Raw genomic sequence first — 24,190 nt, 5'->3', positions numbered from 1 at the left:
CACGTACCTGGTGGGCCGCCCATCACATTTCAACATTTAGTTGTTTAGTGCAGCCAGCAGTCAGTCAGTGTTAGCTGTGTTTAGATACAATCTTCAACGTCATCCAATACCACCAACCAACCCATCAGCCAGTGGAAACAATTTTTTATTTAATTTTTGTGTTTTTTTTTTCAACAAATATAGATAAAGTTTATATAAAATATTTAAGAAAAACAAGTGAACTAACACAATAAATACGAACAAAAATGTTTTAAATGCAAGAAAAGAAAAAAATTATGGAATGAGATCTCTTCCATAAAAATCCGAAACTTGAAATTGCATTTTGTTTATTGCTGTAACAAAGATCAAAACAACAAAAAACCATTCAAAGGGGAAATTGTATAAAAATTTCTTATATAAAAATTGAAACAACGAATTCCATAACAACGATTTAAAATAAAAACAAAACATTTTCCAATATGATTAAATTAAAATCACTTTTTCGCAGAGGACAAACACCCTCACAGTCCTCATCTAAACATTCCAACAGTAGCAGCAACAACAATCGCAACAAATCCCAATCAACTCAATCCCTAAACACTGCCATTGAAAACGAAGACAAAAAACAACAGGCAGCAGCATCGGCATCATCGAAATTCTATCCCAATGCCGATAATCCACCGCCCATCATACAAATTGAAGGCTCGTCCAGTGAACGTGGTGTAGATGTGGGTGACGATCATTTGAATAACAGCTATCATAGTTTGGAACCAAATAAACTATCATCAAGTGGTGGTGCAGCATCCGCGGCACAACACGCCCATACCTTGCCCCATAAGAAAAACAAAGGTACAACACCGAAGAAAGGTCAAAAACAACCAAAACCATTACCAGTTGCCCCCAAAACTGCCACGACCGCACCCACAGTTGTTGCTCCATCACCAGGTGGCCCAACAGGCGATGTAATGACTTCAATGGCAGCTGTAGCACCGGGAACTCAAAGTTCTAGCGTTAAGCCTGGCTCGGCCACATCCCTATCAACATCTCATTCAAATCCAGCCCTATCGGCAACAACCGGAAATGCTGCTGCCACAACAGCTAATGATTTGTATGCCCTAAATCCTGCATTTATGGCAGCAGCCGCTGCCGCCAGCTATCAATTTATCAACAACGAACAACAGCAGATATTGGAGGTATGTAGAAATTGGAAAAAATAAATAAATCGTATTGAAATAATAATCGCTTTTTTATTTTCTATTTTCCATAGGCTTCAAATATCAAAATGCAAGAATTGCAATCTCAATTGGATCGTTTGGCACGTGACAAAATGTTGGCTGAATCTCGTATAACTGAACTATTACCATATCAAAGTGAAGTTAACAAACTTAAGAATGATATAATCAAAATGCAGGTAAGAATAGAAAATATTCAAATTAATTTAATTTCTTTGGATAGATGTTCAATAGATTCTAAAAAATTATAGGCACCAAGATCTACTTTAATGGAGATGCCGTTCAAAAAAATATTAGGACCAAAATTTACGTAAAAAGTCACCAAAATCTTTCTATAAAAGAGCTGCAGGTCTCCTTCTTCATATAAAAGAGCAGCAGGTATTTTTCTTCCTATAGAAGAGCTGCAGTTCTTTTTCTCCCTATAGAAGAGCTCAACATCTTCTTCTTCATATAGAAGAGCTGCAGATATAATTCCTCTTATAGAAGAGCTACATGTATTCTTCATATATGAGAGTTGGATGTCTTCTTCTTCCTATAGAAGAGCAGCAGGTATTCTTCTTCCTATAGCAGAGCTGCTGGTCCTTTTCTTCCTATAAAAGTGCTGAAGGTATTCTTCATATAGGAGAGCTGCAGGCCCTCTTCTTCCTATAGAAGTGCTGCAGATATTCTTCATATAGGGAAGCTGGAGGTCTTCCTATAAAAGAGCTGCAGGTCTTATTTTCCTATATAAGAGCGGCAGTTCTTTTTCTCCCTATAAAAGAGCTCTACGTCTCTTCTTTCTATAGAAGGGCTGCATGTATTCTTCTTCCTATAGCAGAGCTGCAGGTCTTCTTCTTAACGAAGAGCTGCATGAATTCTTCTTCCTATGGAAGAAACCGTTGTGTTGACCACAGTGGTGTCACTCTCATTTGTCAAGGGTGAATCATACCAGAGGTTGGTTGGACTACTCTTTTGGCTAAGACGTTTTAAATTAAATTCAGGACAAGGACACTCCAGGCTCGCGGTAAAGTCCTCAAGTGTGAAGTGTCGGGAAAAGCAAAAGGTCAGGTATCAAAAAGGCCCCGTTTGAATACAGTCGGTACGCTGACTGTAAACCGTGAATCGACGAAGAGCACGATCTTGGGATCATATGAACTGTGTAATTTCTTCCGCACTCTTAGCCATTTGCGAGACGAACTGAATGGACTGTTCTGGACGGCCCTTTTCATCAACCGTAAACGCATTCAACATCAATCAGCTATGCCTCTCGTATACGGATTGTAAAAATTCTTCATATTCAATTTGGGTTCTTGTCAAAGTCATTTCACGTTTGCTCCACTGAATTCGACCTTATAGTTTAGAGAAATGAGAAGAAAAAATCAATGAGCAACAAATCATACTATAGTAACGCTTATCTATATTTTAATTTACTTGCCAACGTTTATTTGAGTCTCCACAATAACCATTGACCAGAGACAATGGAATTCGGACAATGAAACGACTCCCAAATGGGTGGTGTAGTCGGTCCAGTAATTTTCTCATGCTCAAAAATATTAATCTCAGTAAACACAATTTCTAAGTTCGAAGCCTGTAAAAAGGGAGAGTTACATAAATTATTTTGTCTGGCAAGAGTAGTAGTTATAACATGAAATAAAGTAGTTAAGTTCAAAAATACCAGTTTGTTGTTTTTATAAAAACAACTATTTGTTAGTGGGGAAAGTATTTTCTCATGCTCAAAAATATTAATCTCAGTAAACACAATTTCTAAGTTCGAAGCCTGTAAAAGTGGAGAGTTACATAAATATTTTTGTCTGGCAAGAGTAGTAGTTATAACATGAAATAAAGTAGTTAAGTTCGATTTAGTCTCAGTCTGAATACCAGTTTGTTGTTTTTATAAAAACAACTATTTGTTAGTGGGGAAAGTATTGCATTGTCCACCAAGGGGTAAGGCAGAGAAGACTATAGTTTCGGATCTCGCCACTGGCCCTCATCAGTTCCCTTAGTTTTTTTCTTGTAACAAATGCCTTGTTAACCTGGACAAAATGTTCTACAAATAATCCTCATTCGATTTTACTCAAATGTAATCTCAAAAAGTACATACAATAGCTACAAATCAAGATAAAAGGCTATTTCTTCATATGTAATAGGATCGCTAGCAAAAAATGATTCCGCAATGTTTCCGAACATTGATCTATTGTGAATATTTTCTTCTGGGGTTTTCATATACTCACCAACGCCTTTTATCCCCAATAGGAAGTTAGCACCCCTCAGTCCATGACCTCGTTCTTGTCTCACAGTGTTTTTAAACAAATTGAAAATATATCGATGACAACTTTGTCATAGCTAACTATGGTTATTTTTTCGATTTCAATTTATTTTGACAAGCAAAAATTTTGGTAATTTGAATTTAGTTTCAAGTATTTAAAAAGGACATTTTATTTAATTGTTTTCAAATGGTTTTTTCGTGCAATTTTTATAATTAATATTCGCATTTTATAAAGAAAAAATAACTATAATACCCTCAACTCTCAAATCAAACATAACAGTGTGAGGAATACACATCAAAAAGATGTACTCTGTGTTGCAGTAACGCTCCGAGTTTGATCGGGAGTATATTAGTATGTTGGAGAGTATATCAGAAAAGATCAGATTTTCAACCGATTTAGTATTTTATTAATATTGATTAAAGATTCCTATAACGACCCATCTTTTGGTATTCCAAAAATTTGCTGTAGGTACACTGTTGGCGAAAATTGCATTACACTGGTGGTCAAAACTAAAGCAACTGAATAAATGAACTGTAACTTTTTTTGAAAAGAATTTTTTTTTTGTCAGAAATAAGGAGGTATCTTATTCATGTAAAAAATATATAAATGCAAATTTTATTTTGAGTCTCTAGTATTTAATTTTAATGCATCCGAGGGCATAATAGTTCTCCACTGAGTCGGATTGCAATTCATGAAATCACTGATTTATTTATGAAATATTTCTTCGAAATAATTTTCTGTGATAAATTATGTTCACATTTCACTGGTAATTAGCCGTTTTTTATTTATTTTATATTTTTTGACAGTAAGTGAAAATTGAAAAATTCATAATGAATTTTGCATTAATGCTTTTGTGTGTTTTTTTTAAGATAATAAAATACCTGATTTAAAACTGGAAAGACCAACACGAATCTTTATTTTTGAAAAAGTTATGCGGCATTTATTTACCTTGCAATTTTAGCTGCTTTAGTTTTGGCCAACAGTGTACCTACAGCAAATTTGGTTGAAAAACGTGCCTAATAAACCCAAAATGTCGGATATAGGGGTACCGTTATATGGGGGCTATTTCGAATCTTTAATCAATATTAATAAAATACTAAATTACAGTCAATTCGGTTGAAAAACCCCAACCTCAAATACCGAATATTGAGGGGACCATGATTTCACTCAATTTAGAGATAAATTATATTATATTTTAATTAACTCATGACAAACCCAACCTTCAATAACAGTGGTGACCACATTTTTCGTAATTTTCGTCAGCATATTTTAAATGGTATGAACAATAGTTTACATGTACCACAATTAGAGATTATGTTTAGAATAGCCATATACTAGAAACATATTGTGGTCAATAATAAGTCATTTTATGTCATTTTTAAAGAAATTTAATTTTTTAATATTCTACAAAAATACTGCCCTTTGCCTCTTTTTGAGATTTTCGTTAAATTTGATATTTTTGCTGAAATGGTTACACTATTCAATTTCGTTTCGTTGAATGAAAATACTCATTGTTGTCGAGCTTTTTTTTCAACATTACTCACATCTAGGATTTCAAATCATTTACCACAAATATAACAAAATTCTAAAGCCACATCTAAGAACTTGGGTGTGTGTGTGTGCACATACGACCCTGAAATTGTTAATAAAGATGAGAGTAATTCATTTTACTTGGAACCGAATGGCACTTATATGTTGCTCCTTAGTGGGAGTTTTAGTAAAATCTTTTTAATTTTGGGCATATTTTAATTTGTCCCCATTTTATATCTACACACAAAATCTTCCTTCGTCATATACCAATGCACAGGCTATGAAAACGAATAACGATGATGTCGACGACGACATATGCTGTTGTTTTGTATAATTTTGTGTATATATGCATCCATATGTCCTCTTCCCTCCCCTACTTCAAATACCGACACATTTGTTATGTTCATTCAATCATAAAACCACAAAACGAAAACATTTCATTTGAGATCAGCGAAAATATAGATCTATATATCTGCCTGTCTAGCTGTCTATCCACCTATCTACCTATCCATCTATCTGTTCGGTTAAGCAGCTCAATAACAAATCAACCACTTGACCACAAATCTATCAAAATTCTTTCTGGTGGCGGGTGGGCGGACGCGGACCGAAAGATCGGTCGGTCGTTAAACAAAAGCAGCTTTAGACCAGCAACGACTTACTACGACAAATGAGTTCTCTAGCAAATAAAACAAAAAAAAAAACACAGTTAGAATTTTTGTTTTTGTTGTCTCCTCAACATTGTCCAAGTGCAAGTGGTGGGAAGTTTCCCCATTGCCAGAATGTGATTTTATTTTGTATAACATATGTCACCCTAACAATATCTGACGCTTGGCCGACATTCCCTTTGTCGGGGTTTTCAATTACTACTTGATGGCGTTTTCAATTTGTCATGTTGTTCTTATTGTTGTTGCTTTTTTTGTTTTGTTTTTCTACATATGTAGAGTGCCCAAGAGAAGAATCAACTGGAAATTGCAAATTTGAAATATGAAAATGAGTCGTTGAGAAATCGTTTAAGAGACGTTGTCAACTCGCCTTTATCCGATGCGGAAAAACATCAAATCATACAAGATTCTCAACGTTTACATAGTTCAGCACCAGCATCCATTGCTCTACCAACAGTAAGTAGTAATACCGTAATGGAATGTATCATCACCCGCATCGATGACAATTAATTCACACCTTGTTTTTCTTTAGTCTGCAGAACACGACAATGGTGGTACTCCTTGCCTCACCCCGGACTGGGATAAACATTCCTCGTCCAGTGAAATCTCTGTAGCCTGTCTGCAGGACAAGATCATACAAATGGAAGAGACCCATTACTCAACCAATGAAGAATTGCAAGCCACGCTCCAAGAACTTTCCGATTTGCAAGCCCAACTGAGTGATGCCCAGACGGAAAATGAACGTTTAGCCGAAGAAAAGGATGTCCTGTTCCAATCGCTGTGTCGACAAACTGAAAAACTAAACGATTCTCGTACCCAAATCAATAATCTGCAAGAACTTTTGCTTAGAGATGCTAACAAAAACAATGCCGAGGAGGCTAATTCCTCTGAAAGAGAAAAGAAATTGATGGATCTGATCAAAACGGCCCAGGATGAACGTGAAGCGGTTTTGGTTAAGCAAGAAGAACTCAATGCCGAATTACAGGAACTAAGGCAAGCCAATGAAAACCACATTGCCGATCAATCGCGTCTAAGGGAACGCATTGCTCTCCTCGAATCGTCCATAGATGCAGAGCATGCCCAGCGTAAACAAATGGAACTACAATTACAAGCAGCCAAAGAGGAAATTTCACATGGACTTATTGAAATCAATCGTTTGACAACCCTGCTGGAAAATGCCAAATCCAAAATTGAGGAACTCGAACAAGATTTGGCTCGGGGTGATAAGACCGATCTCAGTGATCTTTTAGATGCGGCACGCAAAGAAAAAGATCTGCTCGAAGAGAAGGTAGCCGAAATCCAAGATCAATGGTCACGCAGTCAGGCCGAGGTCAGACGATTAAAAGACCAAATTGCCGATCTATCCGAAGAGCTCAAAGTATCGAAAAACAATTCGAAATGTGCCCTTTCACACCTCGAATTCCGTTTGGATCAAATGCAACAGGAAAAGGAAAAACTATCGGCGGAACATCAACAGCTGTGTGAAAGTACCAACGAATTACAAGTGCAATGTAAATGTCATCTGGAGGACAAAAATCAACTGCAATCGTTGCTCGGCGAAAGTCAGCAACAACTTAACGAAATGGAACGAAAACTAAAGGAAACCCAACAGCAGCTGGAAGATCTGCAACAGTTGCGCAAACAAGAAGCCGAAGAATGGCAACAATTCCAGGCGGATCTTCTGATGACTGTGCGGGTGGCCAATGATTTTAAGACTGAAGCCCTAAGTGCTAGAGAACAATTAGTATTGGATAATAAGACGCAAAAGGAGAAGATACGAATGCTGGAACAGCAAATTGAGAAATTAACCAAACAACGTGAGTTCAAAAAAAAAAAAAACAAATAGAATTTAAAAACGTCAAGCAATGAAATACATAATTAGAAAACTAATAAACATTTTTAAAGATTTTGATTTTTTTCCTTGATCATAAACATGTTTAAGATTTCTAATTTCGAAATTCTATGTGTATTTAACTATCAAAATATTTTGTTTTTAAACGATGTTAATTTTTTTATTCTTTTCCGTTTTATAGAACAACAACAAACCGAAACACAACAATCCGTATTATCGTCTGTACAACAAGAAATGGCCTCCAGACGCAGTAAAGCAGGCAGCTTTTCCCGACAGGACTCACGTCTGTCTGTCAAGACTTTAATCGAAAGTATAGAAAATAACAAACAGGTGAGTAAATTAAAAGAGTAGATTATACAACAGGTACCAGACCACATAGTAGCATCTGTTCTAAACTGTATGTTTCAACGGGATTACGGAAGGATCGAATAAAAAGCATGGGGAGGACTTGTATTCCTATTTTACCATTATGTCAAATACAGCATTATCCGCTACCACCTCCCCACCATCTCCTCGGTAAATAGACCAAATTATCTTGGATATTAGCATCTAACTTCTGTTCTCAACCTGTTATTCCGGATGGGAGGAAATTATTCTGTGACCCCCTACTGAGAATTTGCAAAGGAGAATCGTACAGGAGGATTTTATTTCTGCTGTATTCAGTACCAAACTCTGGTCATGTTTGAAGAGCTTAAGTGATAAGTGAGTGAGTGACTGACTGATCATTCCCCAGACGAAACGGCAGAAGCTAGAAGCGTTGGGTTGTTTTGGAAATTCGAACTAGAAGGGTACGAAAATTAGAGGTGTACGAAAAGTACTAAATTTAGTTCTAAATGTATATTTATTGAACATATATGGTGTACAGGTTAGAAAGTGGTGTTGATGTATGGAAATGGTATTAGAAATTCGTACTTAGTGTATGAAAAGTACTAAATGGTACCAAATTTGGTAAAATTTGCATTTAATTGAGCATATAGAGATGGGATCCTGAAAATAGGACTTAGTATTACTATTAGAGCACAGGATTGAGTTAGCTTTAAAAAATCGTTCCTAAGTCTACGAAAAGTACTAAATTTGGTCTTGAAATTGGGAAATAAAATGACTGTTGTTGGAGTATAGGATTGAGGTAGTTTAGGAAATTCGTACTTTTGGGTACATAATTTAGTACAATATGGATAGACCTTATGTGAAGTAACAACACAAAATTTGGTACAATTTGATTTTGTGTGAACGAATGAAGCTGAATTTTGGAATAAAAAGTACTGTTGGAGAGTAGGATGGAGGTAGTTTTGGAAATTCGTGTTTATGGGTACGAAAAGTACTAAATTTGGATTTAGGTGAACAGTTGTTGGATTTAGGTGAACAGGGAGTCTTGAAATTGGGAATTAAAATGACCCCAACAGTGTAGGATTGATATAGTTTAAAATTCGTACTTTTAGGTACGATAAGTACTAAATGGTACATAATTTAGTACAATATGGATAGAGCTTAAAAAATTTCGAATAATGATTACTCTTGGAATGTAGAACTATGATATGAAGTTAGTTTTTAAAATTCATACTTATGTGAAGTAAACGGTACTAAATTTGGTACAATTTGATTTTGTGTGAACGGATAGAGCTGGACTCCTGAATTTTGCAATAAAAATTACTGTTGGAGTGTGGGATGGAGGTAGTTGTGGAAATTCGTATTTATGGGTACGAAAATTACAAAATTTGGTACAAGTGGGATATGGAGCTGGAATCTTGAAATTTTAATCACCCCAACAGTCATTTAATTTTCCAATTTCAAGATAGATCGGATTGAGGTAATTTAGGAAATTCGTACTTATGGGTACTAAGTGATACTAAATTTAGTACAATTTGGAAATTAGTTCTTATATGTACGAAAAGTAACAAATTGTACTAACATTGGTACTCTTTTGATTTTGTGTGAATGAATAGAGATGGAATCCAGAAATTTGTAAATCTTATTACAAAAATATATAGACATGACTCCTATAAATATTTTAGTATGATTTAATTTTTAAATTCCAAATTTTATTTTTTTTTCAGACCGCCAAAGCCGAAGAACCCGAGTCTCGCTATAGCTCTTCGTCTAGCTTAAATAGTAGCAGTACTCCTGAAATCACACCCAGTACTATGCCCTTAGTCAGTACTACAACCAACAATCCAGACTGGTCAGAGAATGTAAGTATTTGTAGATAATTTTCTCAAGCACTTCTATTTAATTTCTTCGAATTTTTCCCATTTGTCCTCATCACAAAATAGGTTTCCAGACTTACGCCCATTATTGGCAGCTTAAATACAACAACAACGGCAGCTACATGTACACCCAACAATACCACATCATCCATTGTCTCATCTTTGACGACGACGACAAACACAACAACAACCAAGGGTCCACTTAGGGAACAACAACAACAGCAATCGGTAGTATCAAATCTACACATCAGTAGTCTCAATAATGTTTCCAAATCTCTACTAAGTGGTAAGTTTGCCAGACATATAGCATATCAATTTCAATGCAGATAATTGTTATTGTATTTTTGCAACAACAGGTGAACGCAAAGATCCTTTGAACATGCTGGCCAAAAATGGTGGTTCAAAGCGCAACGCTTTGCTGAAATGGTGTCAAAATAAAACTGTCGGTTATCGCAATATAGACATCACAAATTTCAGTTCGTCCTGGAATGATGGCTTGGCATTTTGTGCAATTTTACATTCCTATTTACCGGATCGCATTCCTTATGATACTTTAAGTCCAGCCAACAAAAGACGTAATTTCTCATTGGCATTTGCTGCCGCTGAATCGGTGGGCATACCCACAACTTTGGTAAGTTCACAATCATCATCAATTTATATAATAAATCATAATATTAATTGTGTGTTTGTGCATGTCTGTTTCCTTGCAGAATATCAATGATATGTGTCAAATCGAACGTCCCGATTGGACCCAAGTAATGTCTTATGTTACAGCTATTTATAAGTATTTTGAAACTTAATTTTATTTAATTTTTAGTTTTTCTTTTATTTAGTTTTTCTTTTAAATAATTATTATTTTATTTTAAAAATCTGCTGTTGGCTAATATATTTTATTGTTAACGAAAACCCATAAATGTTATTATTATATAAGATTTATTTTCCTCCTCCTACACCACCCCCACCATCTCTTCTCATTATCCAAATAATCGATCATATTGAATCTTAATTTTTTTATGTTTTTATGCAAAGAAAGCCAAATTCATTTTTCTTTTGTTATTTTAACATTATTATTATTATTATTATTTTATTTTTCATTTCATTAAATTTATTATTTATTTTATTGTTTACTATTTTTTTTTAATTAATTACAAAAAAATAACAATAATTATTATAAAACGTTTAATTAAGAATGTGTAAATATTTTGCAAAACAACCATTATTATAGCTACTAAACAAAACTATTATTTATTTTTGATAAAACAACAAAAACGCAAAGAAGAAAAGATAAAAATAAACAACAACAAAAAAATAAAAATAAATATGAATAATATGAAATTTCGATATGGTGGTTTTATTTATGCACATCATTAGTCGTCATGTATATTTGGAATTTAGACATAATTTTCTTAGATCGTAAAAAACCTATTTAGGAAGTGTAAGTACAGGAATACACTGGATATACATTTAGCACTATCATAAAAATTCATGATGAGGAATTATGTGAAAACGTGGAAAATTTGGAAATTGGTTTTGGTTGGTTTTAATGAACCAATTTCTAATACATGATTGTGATTTTGCATAGGGTTGTCTTTTGTCTGTAGGCAGTTCCAGTTCGAAGATGGGATATATCGGTACACGCTTAGGCATAGCTCCTATATAAGGGTACCCCCAATTTTCGGTATTTTGGGATTCTTGAATTTTTCAACCGAATTCGCTGAAATTTGGGTTCTTATTGAGTACCAAATATCTCCACTAAAAATTATCAATATCGGTCACCCCCTTTTAGAGGTAGTACCCATATAACCCCCTTCTTATACCCTCCACCATAGTATGGAGGGTATATTAATTTTGTGTTTCCGTTTGTAACACATCTATATATATATATATATTTTTCATTTCAAGTACCTCTCAGTATATCGAGCCATATTCGCCAAAAAATCGTAACCCTCAAATTTGAAATTTTACAGGAGAAGTTTTTTTTAATAAATTCAGATTAAATAAAGCTATTATTTTGAAATTTAGGATTGTTGTTTTGTTTTACATACAATACTTAGTTTAAGCAATTTTGAGTCGATTTTTGGAATATAACGGTTGTTTTAGAGGGTTACGTTTTTTCGCTGTGTGGCTGGCAAAGGGTGAATAAAAAAGGTGAGGGTTAATACAAAATTTTTGAACATTTTCATTTAATTTAAATTAGATATACTTTAAATAAAATATTAGCATTAGAAATAACATAAAATAAATAATTAAATATTTTTTAATTTAAATACAATTTCAAAGTAGTGGAGACGGGGAACCTTCGGTATCGGAGCACATTCGGCAATGTCGCAAATCTGGCTAATAAAGTTATTTAGATGCACGGTTTTTTTTCAGATATTTTTGTAATATTTCCATTTCATTTCGTAAGTATTTCGTGTATAAAACTTTTAATTTTTTTCTTATAAAAATAATTAAAAATATAATGTTTTCAGAATATTGATAGAAATAAATGAAAATAACTATAAAAAGTACCTCCGGATTTCCGGATTCGGCATTTTGAAGTGGGCACATTCGGCCATAAGCAGATAGTGCAATATTGTTTTCTTAAAATGTCTTGAGTTTGTCTTTAAAAATAATCCTTTAATATGGTTCGAAATTACAAGACTAAACGTACTTGTATTGACGAAAATGTGATAGAAAAGAGCTATTTTTGTGATAGTGTGTGTAACATTGAGATGTCAATGTCAGCCGCTAGAAAATATAGCCTTAAAAGTCAAACTTTGAGTCGCATATTAAAACAAAATGGAACATTTAGAGGACCTGAATTTCAACCACACTTATAGTGGTGATAAGGCCGAATGTGCCGCATCAAATGCCGAAGCTTCCCCGGGAGAGGCACAATCGGCGAATTTGACTTTTTTACATAACTGTAAACATGTTTAACTAATACTAATATATTATATTTTTTTTGGTACTAGTTTTTAAAAATAAGTATCAGAGAACAATAATCAGCCATAAAGTTTTTTATATCTGTTGAATAAGTACTGAGATAGAGATCTAAACAAAAAGTGACGAAGGTGCCCCAGCCTCCCCTATATATAATTCTAAACATTATTCTCCTCATCGGTTTCCGGTATTTGAATATTCGATCTTTATATACCATAAGGTGGAGCGAATATTAAATTTGTCATTTCGTTTGCAACACCTCGAAATAGTCTTGACATTCTTGATCAGAATAAAATTCGATGTCGATTTATACACTTCCGTCTGTCTGTTGAATTACAATTGAGACCACAAAATTTATGATAGAGCTTTAAAATTGTGCACATACATACGTTGCTATTAATCCTAGGATGTTTGTTATTGCAAAAATCGGTCCACGTTTTGGAATAAGCCCCATATCATTTGCTAACAAATCTTGATAAATATTGACACATTTATTTGGATAGCCCCATATAACGTTACCCTCCATTATTCTGTATTTTGGGGATTATGGGCCCGTTTTTTAAACGAATGTGCTTTAATTTGTGTTAAATCTACTAAACAATTTTCGTGGCATAATCTGTCATATCTCTAAAGTCATGAAGGATTACAGGTGTTCTATATGTACACCTCATGGTATAAGTTATAAAAAGCCCAGGCCGGTCAAACTTAACGAAATTTTTACTAGTTTTTTACTTAAATCAAATATATACCTTTGACATATTATCTAAAAACTTCCAAAGTACGAATATTCTAATATATTACTAATATAATTGTGTTTTTTAATGTTTCATTTATTTTTAAAATAGAGAAAAATAACGTAACCCACACGCGGGCTTAACAAAAATATAAACAATCTGATTAAATGTGTTTACGATAAAATTGTTTTTGTTGTAAAATAAAAACGGTAAAAAACGGTATCTTGACAGTAGATATAATATTGTAATCCTTGGCCCTATGTGCTAGGTCGCTACATCAAATAATCTAATTATAACAATAAAAATGTTTTTGAAGTACAATGGTTGTGAACCCCTCCAACTAAATAGACGTTAAGATATTATTAAGATAATACATTGTTAGTTTTAAGCTTTTGGAGTAGTCTATATTTTGTTGTTTTTTGAATCGCTCTAGACCCTTTGGGCTAGATTCTCGTTTATGAAATAAATTGAATTGAATTGGAAAAAATCTGTAGCCACCAAATTCTTAGAGATGATGTATATTATCGAGAACTATTGATCTATCAAATAAAACGAAAATCGATTATTATGAGGATTACTTTTTTGGCGAATATGGCTCGATATCTATGGTGGGCCAATTTCAATTTCAAAATTCAGTTTTATCGACTTATACACATTTTAAGCTAAACATATAACGTCTTTTATTGCACTTATTTGGAAACATGTAACAAACTGTAGCAAACATCTAAATATACAAATACATATACTAATTATTAATCTAATACTGATGTGACCACCAAAATTCCCCTATCTTCACATTTAAACTTGAGCTGGTTTGGCCACAGTAGCTTTATTGGGTTTTGGTTGAGCAGCATTCATGGCATCCAATTCATTTTGTATGCATTCGAATTGTTGATACAATTGCAATAGTTCATCATGATTCATTTCCAGATTGATGTCCTCTCCGGCACCCGTCTTCAATTGCAGCACTGCCAATGCTGTCTTTTCCCTTTGCTGGCAATGTGACGAGATTTCCACGTTCAATTTCCAGGCAACATCAGCAATTTCATTCGATTCATAACAATCTCTTGCCAAGTTGTTCATAATGGGTGTTGTTTGTCGTACCCATAGACGAACGATGGCATCGATTTTTGCCTCATCCTGCAGTTGGAGTTTATCTCGCAATTCAGCTTGCAATAGGGAAGGCTTTATAATATAGGTGCTGGTGCGTCGCAATATATACGAGAATGTTTTTATCAATAGCAAAAAGTCGGGACGTGGAACACCCACCAAACGTTCCAATTCCTCTAAGGCATTTTCGTTTTCAGCAGTCGAAGAGGCATTTTCACCTTTGGTATCACCGCCCGAGACAGTGGTGAGCATTTGACGATGGACATATTGGAGAACGGTGCTAAAGGTATTGTATGGCAGGGAATTTATGATTTTAATACCTTCCCGAGCCCTAGAAAATTGAAAGAAGATGATGTTTTGATATAAATGTAACCTTTCCTAAGAGAACAAGCAAGTTGAAATGCTGGCATACCTATCTGTTATTTTTATCCAGTTAATACTCATTTTATATATTTTATTTATTAATTTTATGCAAAAAACCAAATCCACAAAGACAAGAAACAAAAAGACGTCTTCTAACTTGGAGTGACGAGACTGAACCGACCGAATTTAAAAACGTTCCACATACTGCGAATAGAAAGACACTGCAGTTAATGACTGATAAACACCGAATTCAAAACAAAACGACAAAAATAATTTTTTGTTTACGAATAAGGGTGATGCATAACCGCTGAAAAGCGACGTTTAAAAATAAAATCAGCTGTTATCATTACGGATTCTGTAAAATAAACCGCTGATACTAATGTTTAGTTCCCGTACTTTTTAATACACTCCCCGATAAGAGGGATGTTTAATAAATTTGTTATCCCGTTTGCAAGCAAGCCGATGAACAAGAGGGGTAGCTTGTCTACTTTTATCGTACATACCAAGCCAATGGAAAGAGGTAATGGTGACCTGCATTCCGAAGGTCGGGAAGCCAAGTCATACGCTCTTTAAGGACTATAGACCAACTTTCTACTTAAGACTTTAGAAAGGTTACTAGACTCTGCAATTAGAAATACTATCAATATAAATAAAATTAGCTCCAGCTTGGAATTCACTGAATTTTGATCACGACACCAATTTGTTACTTTTTAGACAACATGGGACCCGTGACTATATATTTCGTTAGTCAGGCGGCCCTTTAGGCTCTCAAGCCGTGTACTATTAACTCAGAAGTTGATCATTGGGTTCCAGGACATAGTAACATAGAAGGGAATGACATAGCCGATGAGTTTGCTAGAGAGGGTTCGCAGCATCATATTGGTTACCTATTATTGGCTACTTTATTGACAAAATCCGTATGAGCTACTGCGAGGTAGTCGGTAATAGAAACCGGGTGCAAGATCTCAAAAACTCTGTGGCCAGAATAATCACGCCGTAGAACTTCTTCCTTGTTTTCTCATAGTAAGAGGGAGATAAAAATTGTTTTGGGGATCATCATCAGGCCACTGCCGTATTAAATATCTCACTTTTAAATGGGACATTAACGGAGTGGATTATTGCCGTCTGTATGACGGCAATAATAATAATAAACTTCCAATATATTTCCATTTTCCTTCACTCCTATTCTTCTCAGGAATCGAGAATGAGCACAAAGGACAAATGTCTCTAACTGAACGGCTGTAAACTACAGTCGTACATCCCTTAACCTAACCTTTTGGGTAGCCCGCATATAAATATACCCACAGTATTCGATATTTTCGACACGGTTTTCAACCAAATTGGCTATAATTTTTTATTTGAGGTTCTCACATCTCCGTAATGAATACTATTTCAGGGTATTCCCCATATAACTATAACCCCAAACATTCCGTATTTTGGACACGCTTTCAACCGAATTGGGTGTAAATTGGTATTTTGTATTCTCATTGGGTGTCAAATCTCGCTAGCAAAAGATATTATTGTTATTTACCCAAGTTTCAGGGTAGTCCCCATATTATGGTACCCCTAACATTGGCTGCCGAATTGCCTGCAATTTGGTTTTTGGGGTTCTCATTGACCCAAATTTAAATCATATTTTTCTAATGTATTTTTCGGGTTGTTCAAGGCCCTATCATAACACGAGTTTTCTCCTAGGAGCACCCATTAATTATAGATATTTTAAATGTCATCCTCATTGTAAAGGGTATAAAAAGTTCGGCCGCGCCTAGTAGGAGATTGGTGAGATCACAAGCCACGTATCGTCGAGATCAAGCGATTGTGATCCGGCTGCTCTAGGTGTGGATGCCCTGGCACCTGCAGCTGTAACTGCTACAAGCACATCAATTTCAAACCCGAATAACGGGCGAGCAATGTCTACACAGGGGTGATTGTTGTGGCCTCAACGAAGGCTACAAATTCGTGGGGCGAAGGCTACAATTCGTGGGGCGAGACGCGAATTTGCTTTCGGAGAGGGTGGTTCAACTCTATGGCCACTATGGACCCTTTATACCAAACAAAAAATGACAAACAAAATTTCGTAAATGTAATATAAACAAAAAAATCTTTATTTATTAATAAATAGAGAAATATGCAATAGGGTTTAGGTGTTTTTTTAATAATCATTTTAATTATTTGTTTTCCGTTTTTCTTCTTCTTCTTCTTAAATTACAATTAATATGTGTTTTTATTAAACAAACAATTCTAAAAAAAAAAAACTTAAAAGTACAATTTCTTTTCTGTATAAAGGACTCAATTTTTTTTATTCAAAAGATTCAACTTTTGATATGTTTCCGGTTTGCTAAAAAATAAAAACACAACAAAAAAGCAACTGCACTAAACTAAGCAACTAAAAATAATTAAAGTAAATTACAATTGAAATACAACTAAATAATAATTGGGGGAGAAGCTTGTGGTAACTTAAAATGTAAAATAATAACTTAACAAATTTAGAATATGTATATATTTTGTTCAATGATTGGTTGATTAAGGGTTAAGCAATTTTGTTAAAAAATTTGTGTTTTTTTTTTTGGATTTTCAAAAAATGAAAGCCAAATTTAAAAAATGGCTTAAGATCATTTCCTTTTCTTTTTGGGCGAAAATCAAAGTCAGGTCTTTTTTCATAGAAACAAAACATGTCATATATATAAATACACTTTAAAACAAACAATTATTATGCGGGGTGGTTGGCGTTGTAATTAATAATAATATAAAGACAAAACAAGGAGTGAATGAGCTAAACTATCGACTTAAATTGTTAATATACAGGGCATGGAGTTCAGTGCGTGGGGTATTTTCAAAGAGGGCGGCACGATTTTGGCCTTCACCCTTCTTAACCCAATGACCATATACTCTGAAGGCACAGCCATCAATAACCTGTAGAGAAAAGAATGAGGAGAAAGAAATTAATAAAAAAAATCCACATTGAAAGAAACAATTTGATAAAAAAAACGCATGGCATTTAATTGCTGATCCATTACTCACCTTACGCAATACCTTAACTCTATAAGGATCCCGTATAGCCTCTTCAACATGTAGCGGTTCAGCAGTGTAACGCAATCTTCTGATGCGGATAACTGCTCTAATCACCAATATGGCAAATTGGAATTTCTTACGGGCATTAAAACGACTCTGCTTACGAAGCTGTTGGTAAAAGAAAATTGAAATAAATTAAAATTAAAGTTCGAATAGATATATAACATTGGATCAGTAGATATAACAAATAAACACTGAAAGCCAAATACGAAGAATTTAAGAAAAATATATGGATATTTCAAAATTATCTAAAAGAATGGATCTCACAAAGCATATACCATGTATTTTTTGGTTCTTTCAAAACGTTGATTTGTCTCAAAATTCAGAGATATTCATCGATGCGGGTCGTAATAGTTTATAAATTTTCTTCAAAGCTATAAGGAAATTTTTTAATAAATGCAATATTTTTGTAAAACAAAGATGGCATAGCGTAGATTTAATAACAATAATTATAACTATAATAATATAAATATAATATAATAATTATAATAATATAAATATAATATAATAACAATAATTAAATAAAAAATTTAATTTAATAATAATTATAATAATAAGTATAATAATTATTATTATAATAATAATTACAATAATAATAATTATTATTATAATAATAATTATTATTATTATAATAATAATTACAATAATAATAATAATTATTATTATTATAATTAAATTAATAAGTATAATAATTATAAAAATAATTATTATAATAGTAATTACAATAATAATAATTATAATAACAATAATTATTATAATATGAAGTTATATAATCAGTTAGTAATAATTATGATAGCAATAATTATTATAATAATTATAATTATAATAATGATAATAACAACAATAATTATAATAACAATAATTATAATAATAACAGTGAAGTTCTTTAATTATTTCGGCAGCCTACTTGATCCAAGAATTTAAACCAAGAAAAGTGTACATAAAAAATATCCGAATTTGGACATAACAAATTTTCGTTTGCCAAAAATACATGGGAGCTTTGGATCTGCTATTTTTTAAATTCATATTTTTTTGTTCTTTTGTTTTCAATATCCATATTTTTCTTAATCTTCTATTTGTATAATTAAGGCTCTACGATTTTTATATTTGTTTAGTATGTATAAAAATATTTTTTTTTTTTGTATTGTTCATAATATAAATATGTATATACAAGTAAATATGTAACAATGCACAGAGTTATGGAGACAGACAGAGACAGTTTAAGTCATTCAGTGTGGCTGTGGTGGTTGTGGTAAAAAAGGTTTAGTGGTTGGGAATAATTCAAGTAAAACACTATTAAATTTGTACAGAATAATGGTGAATAAATTATAAAATATAAATATATATTGCAATTTTTTGATTATAAAAATACTACATAGGTGGGAAGTGTTGAACTAAAGTAATGCTTCATAATAGCTATTATTTTCTTTAGATTTGAGCCTAGTGATTTTTTGTTATGGTAAAAAATATATAATAGAATGCTATTGCAGAACACTGTGCGACTGGATGACCAAACATTTGAGATTTGTGTTACATTTGATGGCATTCTTCGAAATATAAATTTTGTTGTAACATTTTTTTTCTTAAAGCCATGATATTTATAAGCACATCTCTGATCAGTTTCAAATTTAATATTGATAGAAATATAATTTTATGTAGAAAGTGCCTAAGCATTATATTCAGAGCAATGTTTGCATAGTTTCATTTTCATGCTCTCTTACCTTATAATGGCGATTATCGAAACTTAGTTTATTTGTATACATATTTTTTTGTATATAAATGTTTGTGAAATTGGTAATATTATAAAAACGTGTATATTCTCCGTTTGAATGATTTCCCTGAGTGTTTTAATGAAAATTTTTTTATAGTACATATTTTCATTTTGTTCATTCACATCTACAAATACTGAGAGTATAAACGAAATGCATTCATTATAATTATATATTTATGATATATCCAAAGTCCAGTCATGTACCTAGCAACAATATTTGTATCCTATATATTTATAAATACTAGCACACAAATAAATCCAATGGCACAGGTGGATAATATAATTAACACAGCTAACGAGAACATTTATTCATTATATACCAAAGTATTTTTATTGAATATGGGACCTAAAACATCATAGACTGAGCTTTTAATTTAATTTTTCTATTAAATCGATAGTGATCGTCTTTGGAAGATATTCAGCCTAATACTCCGTGGATTTGTTCGCTCTTCCCTTTAAAGTTATTCTGAACCAGAACTAGCAACAATTTTTTTCGCATTTTCACTTTCCCCTTATTCTGAATCATGTTCGAAAGGGGAAAATCCACTTAGGGGAAAAATTAGTTATTCTCGATTACAGGGAGTGGGAGAATGTGATGACATTTTGTGCTAATAAATTTAAAGGGAGGTGAATACACAAAATATAGGTATGCGGGTTTTGCCATCATAGAAAAAATTTTATTTTGTTTGTAAATCTGTTGCAGTTGTTGCACCAAATTGCATCAAAACAATAAACAGCTGTTTCACATGCCATATTGTATTTTGCCATATTTTCAAACTTTAATTTATTTTCTTTTGATTACAAAGTAGTTTTACGGCGAATTCCTAATATTTTCATTATTTTTGGTTGAGAGCTTTTCAACCCTGCGAGGACACCACCAAATATCAAATTACAGCTAATTCGGTTGGAAAATGTGTTCAAAATATCGAAAATTGGGAGACCATTTATAAGAAATCTAAGCCTAAGCATGGACCGATATAGATGATTTGTGGTAGATTGAGATTCTACCTAATGCGGACCCACAATGTCAAAATGCCAATTCGGTTGGAAAATGTGATCAAAATCCTCAAATTAACGAAAATCAGAAAATTTCAGGGCACCCTTATAAGGGGGCTATAACTAAAAGTGGATCAATATTTATTACATTTGGTTGAGAGACTTTCTATGCATAAAGAACTCAAAATATCAAATTACAGCCAATTCGATTGGAAAATGTGTCCAAGGACCTTCATATATCAAAAATCGGAAGGTAACGTTATATGGGACCTGCACCCAAAATGTGGACCGATATTCATAAATTTTAGTAGGAAGGTTTTCTATCTAATGAGAAGTCAAAATATCAAATTACAGCCAATTTGGTTGAAAATGTGTCCAAGATCCTTCATATATCAAAAATCGGAGGTAACGTTATATGGGTGATATATCTAAAAGATTTTTTTTTTGTAAACTTTAAATGCCAATAAAAAGTAACAATTTTAAAAAAGGAAATCCAGAAATAAAATATTGAAAAATATTAGTCCCAATTTAGATTAAGCGAGTTTACTTGCGGCATGTCTTTGTTTGCTGGAGAGAGGGGGATAGAAATTGAAAAAATTGCTCGTACCGGCAAAGTTATGGCAATTCGTTTTGTTTATTTTGTTTGCAGTGTCAGTAATTTGAAATACCAATCCAGAACATTGTCACAAAATGTATAGACGCATGAAGCAAGCTCAATAGAAAACGATATGAATTGCCACAAGTGAACTCGCCTAAATTACAATGGGGCAACACACACATTACACCTTAAATTACAATATGGCAACACACGTCTTTTATTGAATCACCATTTTAGAAAATTCAAATCCGCATATCGCATTTTTTACTTCTACCTATTCATTCACAATAAGGCGAGAATGTGAAAGCGATTTTTTTTTCACTAGCGAGATTTCTCCCCAGCAAATATACAGAATAGGGCTGTATGTGTAGTAGATATCGTGCCAATAAATTTGTTAAGATTAACGATGCTATAGTTTGTTCGTTACAAAGAAATTCGTCTGTCTGTATAGCACTAGAAGAAAAATCACTAAGAGTTCTATCATTAATGAAGGCTTAGAAACTCATAGACTTTTTATTAATTAAAAAACTTTTAACTTTTTCCTAAGTTTTTCAAGTACCATAACTAAAAACTCATGACTGAACAAAAATTATTCTTTCTAAGTGCATTTACTTCCTATATTTCCTATTTCGTAGAAACCATACCACATTATTTTTTGTCTGTTTGTAAAATGGTTAACTAAAAAAATATAAATAATAAAGAATAGCAATACATTATAAAATAAACACATACACGCACACATACATATTATACATGTAAATAATACACACATCATTATGTTACTGTTACTAAATTCTAAAATTACTTTCTTTTTTAAAGGTGCATATAAAGTACTTTTTTATACTTTTGTTTTCGAAAAGAAAAAAAAAAACCAAAATAAAATAGTAGTGCAGCCAAATATATCTTAAACTTAAAAATTAAAAGAAAAGAAAAAAATATTCAAATAATAAAAAGAAAATTAAAACCTGCCTGGGGTGTATAGAAATATTCTGTAGTGGGAGGAGGAGGTGGACAATTAGACAACTGAGATGAAAACTGATGATATAACGTCGTCGCTTGATGTTGCAACGGTGGATGTTGGTGTGGTTGTTGCTGGTGGGCAGGCGGTGGATGTGGCATTGCAAAATAGCCAGCAGCTGCATTGGAGCAATTTTGAGAATAATCCATAATATAGCCACTCTGTTGTTGCAATTGTTGTGAACCATATATCGTCGTATTGTTGTTATGATGTTGTTGGAAAATATGTTGTTTATCACGTTGAGTATTGTTGTTGTTGTGTTGATGTTGTCCCGTACCAGCGGGCATTATGTATGGAGCATTTGTGGCATTACTTGCGGTGGCGACATTGTCGAGGTTTGGGAAATTATGGTTGTTGGCGGCATTGATGGAATATGTACTTTGTCCAGGATAATTGTTGGGGTTAGTGGAATTATTTTGATAGAATTTGGAATATTGTCGAATAGTATGAATGCTTTTTTCACGCAGATGATAAGTAGTTTTTTGACCATCAAACGAGGGTTCGGGCAATAAAACCTAAAAAATGTTTGGTAATAGGGATTGTTGGATAATAATGTCGTTTTTTTTTTTTGGTTGTTTGTTTGTTTATGGTTTTGGTAATTTCAAATGTAAAATTAAAACTAAATGAAAAGTAAATTTTTAAGAGAAAAAAAGAAAGAATGATGATTTTAGAAATGAGAAATTTTTTCGATGAAAAAGCCGAAAAAGCACTACAAGTATGAACCGCTTAAAGTTGATGATGATGCTGATGATGAAAATTCGATGGTTCGTTACTGATACTGTCTTGGAAATTTTGTGGAGTTGTCAAAAATTCCCCTACCGGTATCATTTACTCTAGACTTATCCTCAGTGACGATGATGACGCTCGCTGTGTGATGCTAATAAAATTCAACTAATGATAACTTAAATTTAAATAAAAAATCTGGGGCAATTTTAAAAAATTTTGTTTCAACTTAGAAATTTTACAAAATTTTGGTTTCCCATATATGCACCTTTGTTGTTGTATATATACAAATATCTCTCTATAAGAAAGATAACATGCACAAACACGCCTAAATTAATTCTTAAAAAAAAAAACATAATAATAATATAGGACAACATAACACTTAATGAATGACAAAAAACACAACAGCAATAAAAAATGGGGATAGTAGGATAATAAACAAAATTCAAAAACAAGGACAAATAAAAAAAAATAGTTCGTTCAACAAAACAAAACGTAACAATTAAGTCACAAAACTTAAATATTAAATTAAAGCACAATCACTCGTTTCATTAGGTTATTGAGACAGTGTTGACATTTTTGATAAATCCAAGAACAAATCGTTACCATTGCAATTTCAGTGATGCGACTCATTCTCCTAGATTTGAGTGAGAGACTGCGCTTGAGACCGTCGATATTTTGCTCGAACAACTTTAAATTATAATTGTTGATTGGATTGTGTTTTTATAAAATTGTTTTTTAAATATTTATTTAAGAAATTTTTTATAATTATAATATTTTTTTGTTTTGAATAGAAATATGAACATCATCGACAATTGAGGAGCGAAAATAATGAAAATAAAAAAGAATAATAAAAAATAATGAAAAATTAAATAAAACTTGAAAAAATAGGTATAGAAAAAAAGTAATTTGAAACGAAAACAGAAACTAAACGAAACTTTAATTAAAAAAATAGAGTTAAACAAAACAAAAGCAATACTAGGTGGGTGTCTGAGAAATATGTTAAGAAGTAGGGGTAAGAAAATTAAAATGTGATGAAGAAGGGATTTTTTTTTAATTTAAAAAAGTGGGTGTTAAAAAATTTGGAAAAATTTGAAATTTAATATTTAAAAATTTATTACAAATGAATGATGTTAATGATTATGTGGTTGGTGTTGTGATTAGACTACAGCATG

The 24,190-nt window shown here is 32.7% G+C and overlaps 4 protein-coding genes across 5 annotated transcripts in view; 1 reads left to right on the top strand and 3 right to left on the bottom strand.

Moving 5' to 3' along the window:
• The window catches only part of LOC133330986 (oocyte zinc finger protein XlCOF28-like), a 151,824-nt gene that overhangs the window by 120,553 nt on the left and 7,081 nt on the right, over positions 1-24,190 (bottom strand). The gene's annotated exons all lie outside the window — the stretch shown is intronic.
• LOC133330981 (cytospin-A) lies at positions 413-10,511 on the top strand. The gene is made up of 9 exons (XM_061539379.1): positions 413-1,172; positions 1,247-1,390; positions 5,929-6,105; positions 6,182-7,466; positions 7,683-7,831; positions 9,556-9,690; positions 9,772-9,991; positions 10,062-10,336; positions 10,416-10,511. Exons 1-9 carry the CDS (start codon positions 459-461, stop codon positions 10,503-10,505), a joined length of 3,189 nt encoding a protein of 1,062 aa, XP_061395363.1. The 5' UTR covers positions 413-458; the 3' UTR covers positions 10,506-10,511.
• LOC133330974 (uncharacterized) lies at positions 14,158-14,918 on the bottom strand. The gene is made up of 2 exons (XM_061539372.1): positions 14,887-14,918; positions 14,158-14,805 (listed from the first exon to the last, which is right to left on the bottom strand). Exons 1-2 carry the CDS (start codon positions 14,916-14,918, stop codon positions 14,163-14,165), a joined length of 675 nt encoding a protein of 224 aa, XP_061395356.1. The 3' UTR covers positions 14,158-14,162.
• LOC133330987 (phosphorylase b kinase gamma catalytic chain, skeletal muscle/heart isoform) overlaps positions 17,594-24,190 on the bottom strand; it is a 33,691-nt gene continuing 27,094 nt past the window's right edge. Inside the window, exons 7-9 of one of the 2 annotated variants that reach the window (XM_061539389.1) lie at positions 23,622-23,705; positions 17,859-18,017; positions 17,594-17,750 (exon numbers count right to left, since the gene is read on the bottom strand). In XM_061539389.1, the coding sequence (XP_061395373.1) occupies positions 17,616-17,750; positions 17,859-18,017; positions 23,622-23,705 (378 nt within the window). In that variant the 3' untranslated portion in view covers positions 17,594-17,615. The remainder of the gene's footprint in view (positions 17,751-17,858; positions 18,018-23,621; positions 23,706-24,190) is intronic. The other variant, XM_061539390.1, reaches the window with a different exon arrangement.

This window comes from Musca vetustissima, unplaced genomic scaffold, assembly GCF_032173495.1.
Source record: "Musca vetustissima isolate MV318-11 ecotype Yass unplaced genomic scaffold, APGP_CSIRO_Mvet_v1 utg16925, whole genome shotgun sequence".
Classification (NCBI taxonomy): domain Eukaryota; kingdom Metazoa; phylum Arthropoda; class Insecta; order Diptera; family Muscidae; genus Musca; species Musca vetustissima.
Note: the sequence above shows the minus strand (reverse complement) of the source record. Positions and strands in the feature narration are given on the sequence as shown.